The sequence below is a fragment of the Mobula birostris genome, chromosome 12 (genome assembly GCF_030028105.1).
Source record: "Mobula birostris isolate sMobBir1 chromosome 12, sMobBir1.hap1, whole genome shotgun sequence".
In the NCBI taxonomy this organism is placed as follows: domain Eukaryota; kingdom Metazoa; phylum Chordata; class Chondrichthyes; order Myliobatiformes; family Myliobatidae; genus Mobula; species Mobula birostris.
Window position 1 is genome coordinate 55,663,445 of NC_092381.1, and position 14,840 is coordinate 55,678,284.

Here is a 14,840-nt window from a genome sequence, read left to right on the forward strand (position 1 = left end):
CTTCCAAGTCTCGTTGACTATTGGGTGGTCTGTAATACAATCCCATTAATGTGGCCATACCTTTCCTGTTTCTCAGCTCCAACCATAAGGACTCAGTAGACAAGCCCTCTAATCTGTCCTGCCTGAGCACTGCTGTAATATTTTCCCTAACAAGCAATGTTATTCCCCCACCTTTCATTCCTCTGCCTCGATCACATCTGATACATCGGAACTCTGGAATATTAAGCTGCCAGTCCTGCCCCTCCTGTCGCCAAGTCTCACTAATTGCTATAACGTCATAATTCCACGTGTCAATCCATGCCCTCAACTCATCCGCCTTCCCCACAATACTCCTAGCATTGAAATATATACACCTCGGAAGATTTTTACCACCACTCACAACCTTTCTATCAGCGGATTTGCTTGAACTCTTAACATCATTTATTTTCACCCCAGCCACACTGTCAGCTCTGGCAATCTGGTTCCCATTCCCCTGCAAATCTAGCTTAAAGCCTCCCCAACAGCACTAACAAACCTCCCTGAAAGGATATTGGTCCCCCTGTAGTTCAAGTGTAACCTGTCTCTCTTGTACAGGTCCCACCTGCCCCAGAAGAGGTCCCAATGATCCTGAAATCTGAAACCCTGCCCCCTACACCAGTTCCTCAGCCACTTGTTCATCCTCCAGAGCATCCTATTCCTACCCTCATTGACACCTGGCACAGGTAGCAATCCTGAGATTACCACCCTTGAGGTTCTGCTTTTCAACTTCCTACCAAGCTCTCTATACTCACTCTCCAGGACCTCCTCACTCTTCCTTGCTATGTCATTGGTACTGATGTGCACCACGACATCTGGCTGGTCACCCCCCCACTTCAGAATGTCATGCAATTGTTCAGAGACATCCTTGACCCTGGCACCTGGGAGGCAACAAACCATCCCGGATTCTCTGTCACGACCACAGAACCTCCTATCTGCACCTCTAACTATCGAATCCCCTATCACTACCGCTCTCCTCTTTTTCCACCCTCCCTTCTGCACTGCAGAGCCAGACCCAGTGCCAGAGATCCGGCTACTGCAGCTTGTCTCAGGTAAGTCATCCCCCCCCAACAGTATCCAATGCGGTATACTTGTTGAGGGGAATAGCCACAGGGGAACCCTGCTCTGCCTGCCCTTTCCTCTTCCCTCTTCCCTCGCCTGACAGTGACCCAATTTCCTGTCCTCTGCTCCTTTGGCGTAACTACCTCCCTGTAGCTACGATCTATAATCTCCTCATTCTCCCGAATGATCCGCAGGTCATCCAGCTCCTGCTCCAATTTTAAATATACTTCCTTCACAAATCACTAATTTTGTGATTTATTCACCTTTAGCTATGTGTAATAAATTATTGCATGTCCTGATAATGGAATAATTTATTACATGTAGCTAAAGGTGAGTAAATCACAAAACTAGTGAAGGAATCAAACAATAATCTCAAGATTTTGGCAGCAACTGTGGAAATAATCATTTCTCTTTCCAAAAAAGCTGCCTGATCTGCTAAACGTTTCCAGTTTCTGTTTTGGATTCTAATACAATTTTCCTTTTTTATGGCTTTTTCAGATATAATACTACTTCTCTCACCCTGTGTGTTTTGTTTTACTGTTATTTATTTATTTAGTGCAGTGAAGATATTAACAATTGCAGTGTAGAATTCTGAATTAATGGAAATTAACATTCTTTGCTAATATAATAAGGCTGGAGATCAGTTGTTTTCAGCACTCAACAAGATAGTTGTTCTGGAAATTAATTTGGGCACAAGTTTTTTTTTCCTCTAGGTGTTAATTAAAATGTGCATGTTAGACTGTAACAACTCATTTTGTAGTGAAAACAGTAATTCATCAATGGTTTTTGTTCCTTTCACTTGACGATCTCTTCAATTAACAAATGATCAAGTATCTATTGTCAGAAAATTTCCAGCAGATTTAACAGTAAATAATTCTTTTTTAGTTCGTATTCCTGGCAAAATCATAAATTGGCAAAATGAAGGTCTGCAATATGACAACCACGTTTCAATGAAATAGAATAAAAAAAACAGAAACTGCTGGCAGGATAGGCACTGAACTTGAAGTGAGAAAACAGCTGATGTCTCAGGTCAATGACCTTTTAATAACAGGAGATTGGAAATAACTGGGAGATAAAATAGGAGATAAACTATATTTTTCATGCAAAACGATTTGACGTTAAATATCCACAATTGGAAATTCTAACAAAAGATCATTAATACAAAATTTTATCTTTGTTTATTGGCCTCTCCATAAATGCTTCTAACTTACTGAACATTTCCAGCATCTTTTCATTTTAGATTTCCATCATTCACAGTAGTTTTACTTTTTTAATTGTTGGTATAATACACACTCATAGGAAAAACATGCAAAATGATAAACTCTGCAGATTGTCTACATTTGTATTCTTGTTTGTTGCTTTAATGATTTAGCTAACATTGAGTCTATTGGTATATCAAAATGTTCTTGTGGGAATGAATATGTTGAATATAAAATCTTTCACCTTTTGGAGCAGCCTGAAGAATGTTGCCAGAGGCCTTGTATTTCCCTCACTGTTCCATTCAACAATTGTTATGTTGGAGAAAATATAGTCTCCAGCAATATTCAGGGCAATATATTAAAAAATACATCTGGGCATTCTAGCCCATTTTCTACCTATACACATTAATTTGTAGGGATTTGTTTACCAATAGAAAAACATTAAAGCATTGAACACTGAGACAACTTTTAAGAGAGAAGGGTAACATACACAAAATGCTGGAGGAACTCAGCAGGTCAGGCAGCATCTGTTGAGGGGAATAAACAGTTGACGTTTCAGGCTGTAACCCTTCATCGGGATTGGGGAAAAAAAGGAGGCAAAAGTCAGAATAAGAAGGTGTGGGGAGGGTTAGGGTTAGAGTACAAGGTGACAGGTGATACCAGGTGAGAGGTATGTGGGGTGAGCCAAGAGCTGGGAGGTGGAAGAGGTAAAGGCCTAAAGAAGATGGGTAGAATATGAGAGGATAGTGTCCTTTTTTAAAAAAAAATTAAATAAATGGGGTTTCCCTTCTACCACTACCAATGCTGCCCTCACCCGATCTCAGCCACTTCCCGTACATCTGACCTCACTCTGTCCTGCCGTCATAACAGGGATAGAGTGTCCCTTGTCCTTATCTACCATCCCTGGAATCTCTTTATCCAGCACATCATTCTCCCTAGTTTCCACCATCTCCAACAGGATCTTCTCACTAAGCACATCTTTCCCTCCACCCTCCCACTCTCTATTTCCATACCTCATTCCCTTGTCCACCCGTACCTCCCCCACTAACCTTCCACTTGGCACTTAGACCTGCAAGTGTGACAGGTGATACACTGCCTCTACACCTCCTCCCTCACCACTATTTGGGGCTCCAAACAGTCCTTCCAAATGAGGCAACCCTTCATCTGCAAGTCTGTTAGGGTCATCTATTGTACCTGATGCTCCTGGTGATGCCTGCTCTCCATCAATGAGACCTGACATTTTGTTGAGGACTTTTCTCAGTCTGTCACAAAAGACAATATTTCCTGGTGGCTATCCATTGCTATTCAACTTCCAGTTCTCAGTTTGATGTGTCTACTGCCATGCTGAGGGGAACTCAGGTTGGAGGGGGCAAACACCATAGATTCCTTCTGGGGAGCCTTCAGCCTGATGGCATGAACATCGATTTCTCCAACTTCTGGTAACTTCTTCCCCCTCTGTCCTTTTCTCTTTATCCATTCCCCATTCTAGTTACCCTCTCACCCCTTCTCATCTGCCCATCACCACCTCATGGTTCCCCTCCCTCTTTTTTCAATTGTCTGTTGTCCTCTCCTATTAGATTCCTTCTTCTTCAGCCCTTTACCCCTTCCACCTATCACCTTCCAGCTTCGTATTCATTCTCCCCTCCCCCACATACCCACCTTCTCCCTCATTTGGTCTCACCCATAACCTGCTAGCTTACACCTTTTACTGACTTCTGCCTCCGTCCTGTACAGTGCTGATATGAAGGGTTATGGTCCAAAAACATTGACGATTTATTCCCGTCCATAGAGCCTCTTGACTTGCTGAGTTCCTCCAGCATTTTGTGTGTGTTGCTCTGGATTTCCACTGTCTGCAGAATCTCTTTTGTTTTTTGGAGAGAAGTTTTTCTCTGGTTTGCTGGAGTTTCTTGGAGTTCAGTGCCCCTGGTATCTCTGCCAGGCTGTGATACAATGCCAGCATCCCCATGTGTACATCATATAGATCTATGGCAAGGCAGCGACTTATATTTGGACATCCGTATTGCATGCAATGGGCTACACACTAACAAAATGAGAAATTTTAATTTAACCGTACACTTTGCTTTCTACCATTAATCTTCCACTAATTCAACCTGCCACGTGTCTTGATTTTACCAATATATCTCTGATACTATCTTTCATTAAACATTTGAAAGTCCATTTGTACCATGCTTACTATATTCCATTTTTTTTGCTAATTTCTTGAAAGGTAATATGATGCAAATTAGTTATAGATGAGTTCCTTGATTGCACCAATTAACCCAAATTTCTGAAATATGGGAAGACTATTTTTTAAAATTATGATCTCTTGCCACTAGACAGAGTTAATGGCCGTTGTTAACGGACTTACACCAGCACCTTTTTTATGAAATGGGAATGTAACATTCATCATTGTGACTTCTTTTGGTGTAATTTGAAAATAATATGTTTCATTTTTTTCTGATGTTTCTGGGGTATATTTCCCTAGTATTCCTGCATGTAAAGCATTCAAAGCAGACAAATTGACACTTTTAAGTTCATTGATGGCGTAATATTTTTTTCAATACTAGTGTCAGTTACCCCACATTTCCCTGTAACTCTCTGGTAATTTTGCCTTACCAGCACTAGCTAAGTACAGAGTTAAAGTATCTATTAAAAAGAGTGTCTGCCTGAAATGTTGTTTTTTCATTTCCATAGATGCTGCCTGACCTGCTGAGTTCCAGCAGCATTTTGTGTGTTGTTCTGGATTTTATCATCTGTACAACTTCTTCTCTTTGTTTTTTTTTAAGAATGTTGCAATTCTTTCCTTTCTAACTGAAACATCTCCATCTGTACTTATACAGTATTAGTCTAAACTTTGCCTGTTGTCTTTATAAACCTAATTTTAGTTCCCCCCTCCCCCATTTTTGATACCTATGTAAAGCTCTATTGCTTCATTAAATTAGTTTGCTTCTGGTTGAAACATTCCTAATCTGCTCTCTACTCAAATAATATTTAAACACATCTCAATTTTGTTTTTTTTTTCCATAGATGCTGCTTGGCCTGCTGAGTTCCTCCAGCATTTTGTCTGTGTTGCTTCAGTTTTGCTCTCCTGCTTTCCATCCTGTCTCTCTGCACCTTTGCCCCTCTGACGCTCAACACAGGTGCCCCTCAGGGCTGTGTCCTAAGCCCCCTCTCTGTATACCCATGACTGTGTCGCCACCCAACTCCAATCTGCTAATTAAATTTGCTGATGATACTACACTGATTGGCCTAATCTCAAATAATAATGAGGCAGCCTACAGAGAAGAAGTCAGCACCCTGACACAGTGATGTCAAGAACACGACCTCTTCCTCAATGTCGCAATAACGAAGGCACTGGTTGTGGACTACAGGAGGAATGGAGACAGGCTAACCGCTATTAACATCAATGGATCTGGGGTTAAGAGGGTGAACAACTTTAAGTTCCTCGGCATACACATCACCGAGGATCTTACGTGGTCTGTACATACCGGCTGTGTGGTTAAAAAAGCACAATAGTACCTCTTTCACCTCAGACAGTTGAAGAAGTTTGGTATGGGTCCCCAGATCCTAAAAACTTCCTACAGGGGCACAATTGAGAGCATCCTGACTGGCTGCATCACTGCCTGATGTGGGAACTGTACTTCCCTCGATCGCAGGTCTCTGCAGAGAGTGATGCGGACGGTCCAGTGCATCTGTCGATGTGAACTTCCCACTATTCAGGACATTTACAAAGACAGGAGTGTAAAAAGGGCCCGAACGATAATTGGGGACCCAAGTCACCCCAACCACAAACTGTTCCAGCTGCTACCATCTGGGAAACGGTACCACAGCATAAAAGCCTGGACCAACAGGTTCCGGGACAGCTTCTTCCACTAATCCATCAGACTGATTAATTCATGCTGATGCAATTGTTGTATTGACTGTCCTGTTGTAGATACCATTTAGTATAAATTACTAGAAATTGCACGTTGCACATTTAGATGGAGACATAACATTAAGATTTTTACTCCTCATGTATATGAAGGATGTAAGTAATAAAGTCAATTCAATTCAATTCCAATTTGTGAACACAGGTAAATTTTCTCTGATAAATTATACTGTGTTTATGGAATCTGACTACATGCCATTTGTATTTCAGTTCCTAGACAGGACCAATCCCATGGATAAACACTGCGAAGTGCTGGACAATAAGTATGGGATATCTGCTGCTCCAGTAACACCACAATTATTTGGAAGTGCTGGCAAAGAGCATATGGAGAAATATGGTAACTATACCTGCACACTTAACATCAGAATTAGTTTAAAAGCAGTTAAATTTGCTGATTAATAATCTATTTTTAACAATTCAGTTATAAAATTGGTTAAACACTACAGTTAGCTGAAAGAGGATGATTTCAGTTCAGGCAGAATTATGTTGTCGATTAACAACAGTTACCATGGCAATGGAGCTCATTATCCGAGCATCACAATGAGTGGTCGGAGGGAAACGCTTGAAGAATGGGTGAATATGGATGACATGACCACAATAACAACAAAAGCATGCACCAAACGCCTGCTGGATAAACTCCAGGGAAATGTCAAATGGGCACGAATGGGAATCAAACCCAGTAAGTCTCGCAGTATCTCAATTGTCCAAGGCCGGCTCACCGACATAAGGTTTTGTATCAACGCTGAGCCAATACCAACTGTGTTGGAGAAGCCCATCAAAAGCCTCGGATGTTGGTACAACACAGACCTCAGAGACACAGAGCAGGTGGAACAACTAAGGCAGGATACAATCAGTGGCCTCAAGCTAAGCAAAAACACAGCTCTCCCAGGGAGGTTGAAGCTTTGGTACTTTCAGTTTGGACTGCTGCCCCGACTTATGTGGCCAATTACCATCTGTGAGGTCACTATGTCTCATGCAAATCGACTGGAGAGGCTGGTGAACTCACATGTGAGGAAATGGCTTGGGTTACCAAGATGCCTTAGCAGCATAGGAGCTTATGGGAACGGAGACCTATCTCTGCCAATTTCTAGCCTGGTGGAGGAATACAAATGTGCCAAAGCAAGGCTGGAAATGACACTCAAAAAAATCTCGATACCCAATCGTAAGAGGCATTGCTCCTGCTCCAGCAACAGGGAAGAAATGGACCCCAGCCACAGCAGTGCTGGACACAGATGCCGCCCTCCGACACTGGGACACAGTGGGCTATGTCCAACAGGGCAGAGGAGGCTTTGGCCTTGGAGCGATGGAACCTAGCTGGCAAAAGGCTACTACAACTGAACTCCGGCACCTGGGGGTGGAGAAGGTGCGCCACCAAGAAGCAGCAGCCAGATGTGCCAAAGCAATATCCCAAGCCAAACAAGGCTGCTGGATGAGGTGGGAGGGTGTTGAGAGGAGGAAAATTACATAGAGTGAGCTGTGGAGCATAGAGTCAGACAGATTGAGCTTCATCATCAGAGCAACATATGATGTCCTGCCCTCTCCTACAAACCTAACTCTTTGGCTGGGAGAAGATCCAGCCTGTCCTCTGTGCGCAGTTCCGGCATCCCTCAAGCACATCTTGGTTAGTTGCAAGAGCAGCCTATTACAAGGCAGGTACACCTGGTGAGGACAACCAAGTGCTGAGGTGTTTGGCAGCTGAACTTGAATGTAAGAGAGTAACCACCAGTGCCAGGCCTCTCAATGCCCAGACAATGGTCCCACAACTACAATCCTTCATCCGGGAAGGAGAGAAACCGGGGGCTAACCCCTTGTCTCACGACTCATGCCCACTGAGTGCAGCCAGGGACTGGGAATTGCATGTTGATTTAGGCCAGAAACTTACCTTCCCATCTGAATTTGCAACGACCAACCTGTGGCCTGACCTGGTCCTTTGCTCCAACTCCTGCCGGCGCGTCGGCAGTAGGAAACTTTGTCACGTGGTGTGAGCAAAATTATCTGCAGCTTAATGTGAAAAAGTCTAAGGAGCTGGTGGTAGACCTGAGGAGAGCTAAGGTACCAGTGACCCCTGTTTCCATCCAGGGGATCAGTGTGGACATGGCGGAGGATTACAAATACCTGGGGATACGAATTGGACTGGTCAAAGAACACTGAGGCTGTCTACAAGAAGGGTCAGAGCCGTCTCTATTTCCTGAGGAGACTGAGGTCCTTTAACATCTGCTGGATGTTGAGGATGTTCTACGAGTCTGTGGTGGCCAGTGCTATCATGTTTGCTGTTGTATGCTGGGGCAGCAGGCTGAGGGTAGCAGTCGTCAACAGAATCAACAAACTCATTCGTAAGACCAGTGATGTTGTGGGGATGGAACTGGACTCTCTCACGGTGGCGTCTGGAAAGAGGATGCTGTCTAAGTTGCATGCCATCTTGGTAAATGTCTCCCATCCACTACATAATGTACTGGGTGGGCACAGGAGTACATTCAGCCAGAGACTCATTCCACCGAGATGCAGCACAGAGCGTCATAGGAAGTCATTCCTGCCTGTGGCCATCAAACTTTACAACTCCTCCCTTGGAGGGTCAGACACCCTGAGCCAATAGGCTGGTCCTGGCTTATTTCATAATTTACTGGCATAATTTACATATTACTATTTAACTATTTATGGTTCTATTACTATTTATTATTTATGGAGCAACTGTAACGAAAACCAATTTCCCCCGGGATCAATAAAGTATGACTATGACTTTATCATTGAGCTGACGGTCCCCCGGGAGGATGCTGTGGGCTGTGGATGAGGCTTACAAACGGAAAAGGCTGCGATATGCCAACCTTGCAGTTGAAGCAGAGGAGCAAGGCTGCAAGTAAAAGTGCGTCCAGTTGAGGTGGGGTGCAAGGGCTTTGTAGCCAGTTCCACCGTAAGGCTGCTGAGGGACGTAGGGGTCAGAGGGCAGGCCCATGAGAAGGCAATCAAAGCACTTGGTAATGCCGCCGAAATGAGCGGTCACTGGCTCTGGCTGAAAAGAAGGGACGCTCTCTGGGCTACCAAGTGACAATCGTGTGTGTTTACCTTTTGTATACCCCTCATAATTTTGTACATCTCTATCAAATCTCCCCTCAATCTTCTATGTTCTAGGGAATAAAGTCCTAACATATTAAATCTTTCCTTATAACTCGGGTCCTCTAGTTCCAGCAAATTTTCGCTGTACTCTTTTTATCTTATTTACGTCTTTCTAGTAGGTAGATGACCAAGACTGCACACAATACTCCAAGTTAGGCCTCACCAATGTGTTGTACAAAATCAACATAACATCCCATCTCGAGTACTCAGTACTTTGATTTACGAAGGATAATGTGTCAAAAACTTTCTTTTTGACTGTATTTACCTGTGATGCCGCTTTCAATGAATTATGGACCTGTATTCCCAGACCCCTTTATTCCACCGCTCTCCTCAGTGCTCTACCGTTCTCTGTGGCAGACCTACCTGTGTTGGACCTTGCAAACCGCAACACCTCACATTTGCCTGCATTAAATTCCATGTGCCATTTTCAGCCCATTATTCTGCCTATTATTCCAGCTAGTTCAAATCCTGCTGCAGGCTCTGATAGTCTTCTTCGCTGTTCAGTACACCTCCAATCTTGGTGTCATCTGCAAATTTGGTGATCCAATTAATCATATTAATATGCAGGTAATTCATATAGATGACAAACAACGAAGGATGCAGCAATGCATCCTACGGCACTTCACTCGTCATAGGCCCCCTGTCAGAGAGGCAACCTTCTACTACCACTGTCTGGCTTCTGCAAAGCCAATGTCTAATCCAGTTTACTACCTCATCTTGAATGCAAAGCGACTGAACCCTCTTGACCAACTTCCCATGCGGGACCTTGTCAAATGTCTTGCTGAAGTCCATGTAGACAACATCCACTGCCTTGCTTTCACCAACTTTCCTGGTAAACTCCTTGAAAAACTCTTTTAAGTTGGTTAGAAATCACCTACCACACACAAAGCTATGCTGGCCATCCCTGATTAGTCCATGTCTCTCCAAATACTCATATATCCGGTCCCTTAGAGTACCTTCCAGTAACTTTCCCACTACTGATGTCAGGCTCACCAGCTTATAAATTCCTGGTTTATCCTTAGAGCCTTTATTAAACAGTGGAACAATATTAGCTATCTAATCCTCCAGTACCTCAACAGTCACTAAGGATAATTTAAATATCTGCTCAGGCCCTTGCAATTTCTGCACTTGCTTCCCACAGGGTTCGAAGGAACAACTTGTCAAGCCTTGGGGATTTGTCCACATGAATTTTCCTCAAGACAGCAAACATTTCCTCCCCTGTAATCTGTATGAGGTCCCTGACCTTTTTGCTGCTTTGCCTCACTTATATAAGCTCTGCGTCCGTCTCGCAAAGTAACAACAGCTGCAAAAAAAATCCATTTAAGATCTGGTTTCCTCATCAGTGAGCTCTCGGATTTCACTTTTGAAGGCCTCCCACCTACCAAGTACACCTTTGCCAGAAAACAGCCTGTCCCAATCCATAGTTGCCAGATCCTTCTTGATACCATCAAAATTGTCCTTTCTCCAATTTAAAATCTCAGTTCGAGGACCAGACCTACCCTTTTCCATAATTACCTTGAAACTAGTAATTGCTAAATGCAAAATGTTCCCCTACACAAACTTCTGTCACTTGCCCTGTCATTCCCTCAAAGCAGATCTAATTTTTCATGCTCTCTTTTTGGGACTTCTACGTACTGATTCACAAAACTTTCCTGAATACATTTGACAAACTATCCCATCCATCCCAACTCTTTACGGGCTCGAGAAGAGTTTATTTGTTATCCTATCTAGTCCTCTTTTTGGATTCCAGACCTAATCAGTTCCCCTCTACCACCACTCTGCTCCGTCTAGTGGAATTAGTCCTTACTCTTAATAATCTCTCCTTTGGCTCCTCCCACTTCCTCCAAACTAAAGGTGTAGCTATGGGCACCCGTATGGGTCCTAGCTATGCCTGTCTTTTTGTTGGCTTTGTGGAACAATCTATGTTCCGTGCCTATTCTGGTATCTGTCCCCCACTTCTCCTTCGCCACATCGACGACTGCATTGGCGCTGCTTCCTGCACGCATGCTGAGCTCGTTGACTTTATTAACTTTGCCTCCAACTTTCACCCTGCCCTCAAATTTACCTGGTCCATTTCTGACACCTCCCTCCCCTTTCTAGATCTTTCTGTCTCTGTCTCTGGAGACAGCTTACCCACTGATGTCTACTATAAGCCTACTGACTCTCACAGCTATCTGGACTATTCCTCTTCTCACCCTGTCTCTTGCAAAAATGTCATCCCCTTCTCGCAATTCCTCCGCCTCTGCCACATCTGCTCTCAGGATGAGGCTTTTCATTCCAGGATGAGGGAGATGTCCTCCTTTTTTAAAAGAAAGGGGCTTCCCTTCCTCCACTATCAGCTCTGCTCTCAAACGCATCTCCCCCATTTCACGTACATCTGCTCTCGCTTCATCCTCCCGCCACCCCACTAGGAATAGGGTCCCCCTGGTCCTCACCTACCACCCCACCAGCCTCCGGGTCCAACATATTATTCTCTGTAACTTCCACCACCTCCAATGGGATTCCACCACTAAGCACATCTTTCCCTCCCTCCCCTTTCTGATTTCCGCAGGGATCGCTCCCTACGCGACTCCCTTGTCCATTCATCCCCCCCCATCCCTCCCCACTGATCTCCCTCCTGGCACTTATCCTTGTAAGCGGAACACATGCTACACATGCCCTTACACTTCCCCCCTTACCACCATTCAGGGCCCCAGACAGTCCTTTCAGGTGAGGCGACACTTCACCTGTGAGTTGGCTGGGGTGATATACTGTGTCCGGTGCTCCCGATGTGGCCTTCTATATATTGGCGAGACCCGACACAGACTGGGAGACCGCTTTGCTGAACACCTACGCTCTGTCCGCCAGAGAAAGCAGAATCTCCCAGTGGCCACACATTTTAATTCCACATACCATTCCCATTCTGACATGTCTATCCACGGCCTCCTGTACTGTAAAGATGAAGCCACACTCAGGTTGGAGGAACAACACCTTATATTCTGTCTGGGTAGCCTCCAACCTGGTGGCATGAACATCGACTTCTCTAACTTCCGCTAATGCCCCACCTCCCCCTCGCACCCCATCTGTTACTTATTTTTATACACACATTCTTTCTCTCACTCTTCTTTTTCTCCCTCTGTCCCTCTGAATATACCCCTTGCCCATCCTCTGGGGTCCTCCCCCCCGCCTTTTTCTTCTCCCTGGGTCTCCTGTCCCATGATCCTCTCATATCCCCTTTTGCCTATCACCTGTCCAGCTCTTGGCTCCATCCCTCCCCCTCCTGTCTTCTCCTATCATTTTGGATCTCCCCCTCCCCCTCCAACTTTCAAATCCCTTACTCACTCTTCCTTCAGTTAATCCTGACGAAGGGTCTCGGCCTGAAACGTCGACTGTACCTCTTCCTAGAGATGCTGCCTGGCCTGCTGCGTTCACCAGCAACTTTGTTGTGTGTTGCTTGAAATTCCAGCATCTGCAGATTTCCTGTTGTTTAGTCCTCTTACAGTATTGGTGTCGCAGTCATATACAACCCGGAGATTTATTTTCTTGTGGGCAATCACAGTAAATACAAGAAGAAGCACAATAGAATCAATGAATGATCACACCCAAGAAGACAGGCAAAAACCAATGTGCAAAAAAAAAAACAACTGTCCAAATACAAAATGTAGGAGAAAAAAGAAATAATAATAGGTAAGCAATAAATATCCAAAATATTAGATGAAGAGTCCTCAAATGGGAGTCCATAGATTGTGGGAATAGTTCAGTGATGGGCAAGTGAAGCTGAGTGTAGTTATCCCCTCTGGTTCAAGAACTTGATAGTTGAGAGGTAATCAGTTAAGTTAGACAACCTCTCCTCCTCCACTCTCACCCTGAAGGCGTGCCTCAAGGCTGTGTGCTGAGCCCTCTTCTGTACTCCCTTTTCACCTATGACTGCATTCCTTTACATGGTTCTAACTCCATAATCAAGTTCGCAGATGACACCACAGTGGTTGGTCTGATCATAGGGGATGATGAGACGGCCTACAGGGACAAGGTCCAGCACCTGGCTATGTGGTGTGCCGACAACAATCTGGCCCTTAACAAGAAGACCAAGGAGATCATTGTGGACTTCAGGCATTCCAGGAGTCACACTCACGTCCCCATCTACATCAACGGAACTGTAGTGGAGTGTGTATCAAGCTTCAGATTCCTTGGTGTCCACATTTCCAATGATCTCACCTGGTCCCTGAACTCCTCCATCCTCATCAAAAAGGCGCAACAGTGCCTTTATTTCCTGCAGAGCATGAAGAAAGCTCACCTCTGTCCCAGGATACTGACAGATTTTTACCACTGTACTACTGAGAGCATACTCAACAACTGCATCTCAGTGTGGTATGGCAATTGTCCCGTATCGGACTGCAAAGCACTCCAGCGTGTGGTGAAAACTGCCCAGAGGGTTATCAGCACCCAATTGCCCACCATTGGGAACATCTACCATAAACGCTGCCTGGGCAGGTTGAAAAGCATTATCAGGGATGCATCTCACCCTAACCATGGACTTTTAACTCTCCTCCCTTCCGGTAGGTGCTGCAGGAGCCTCTGCTCCTGCACCAGCAGGCAAAGGAAGAGCTTCTTCCCTGAGGCTGTGACACTGCTGATCCTCTCATCACAGCGCTAAGCAGTATTGCACCCATATTGTACTGTCTCAGTACTTTTATATTTGTGTGCTGTAGCACTTTTTTTTATTTGCAGTTATTTTGTAAATAACACTATTCTTTGCATTTTTGGTCAGATGCTAAATGCATTTCATTGGCTTTGTATCTGTACTCGGCATAATGACAATAAAGTTGAATCTAATCTAATAACTGTTCCTGAACCTGGTGGTGTGCGTCCTGTGGCTCCTGTACCTTCTTCCTGACGGCAGCAGCGAGAAGAGTACATGGCCTGGATGGTTGGTGTGGGGGTGGGGGGTCCTTGATGACAGATGCTGCTTTCCTGTGACAGCGCTCCATGTAGATGTGCTCAGTGATGGGAAAGGCTTTACCCATGATGCATGGGGCCATATCCACTACTTTTTGTAGGCTTTTCTATACAAGGGCATTGGTATTTCCATAGCAGGAATTTCTGGATTGTATACAACTGGGATGCCCATACCTAGATGGGATTCTATAGTAGTTTGTGAAAGTTTAAATTACGTGCTAATTCTTCACAAACTTCTCAAAAAGTTGAGGTGCTGGCATGCTTTCTTCGTAATGGCACTTACATCTTGGACCCAGAACAGATCCCCTGGAATGATAACACCAAGAAATTTAAATTTGCCGACTCTTTTCTCCTCTGATTCCCCGATGAGGACTGGCTTATGGACCTCTGCTTTCCTCCTTAGTGAGCTATCATGTAGTTAGCTCAGTGAATTAAAAATATTTATGTAAACATTTATATGGGAATTTTCACATTGCACTATTTTTTAATAACATCGGCAGAGGTGCATTAGGATTTGCAAAGTTGTTGGAATCTAGGATCATTAACTACTGTATGTTACACTAATGGATACTCTTGTAGGTCTCTTGCAC

The 14,840-nt window shown here is 44.4% G+C and overlaps 1 protein-coding gene across 2 annotated transcripts in view; it reads left to right on the top strand.

Annotated features, from left to right (window-relative positions):
• The window catches only part of scp2a (sterol carrier protein 2a), a 95,311-nt gene that overhangs the window by 15,901 nt on the left and 64,570 nt on the right, over positions 1 to 14,840 (top strand). For both annotated transcript variants that reach the window (XM_072273821.1, XM_072273822.1), the window contains one exon: positions 6,415 to 6,541. In XM_072273821.1, coding sequence (XP_072129922.1) covers positions 6,415 to 6,541 — 127 coding nt within the window. The remainder of the gene's footprint in view (positions 1 to 6,414; positions 6,542 to 14,840) is intronic.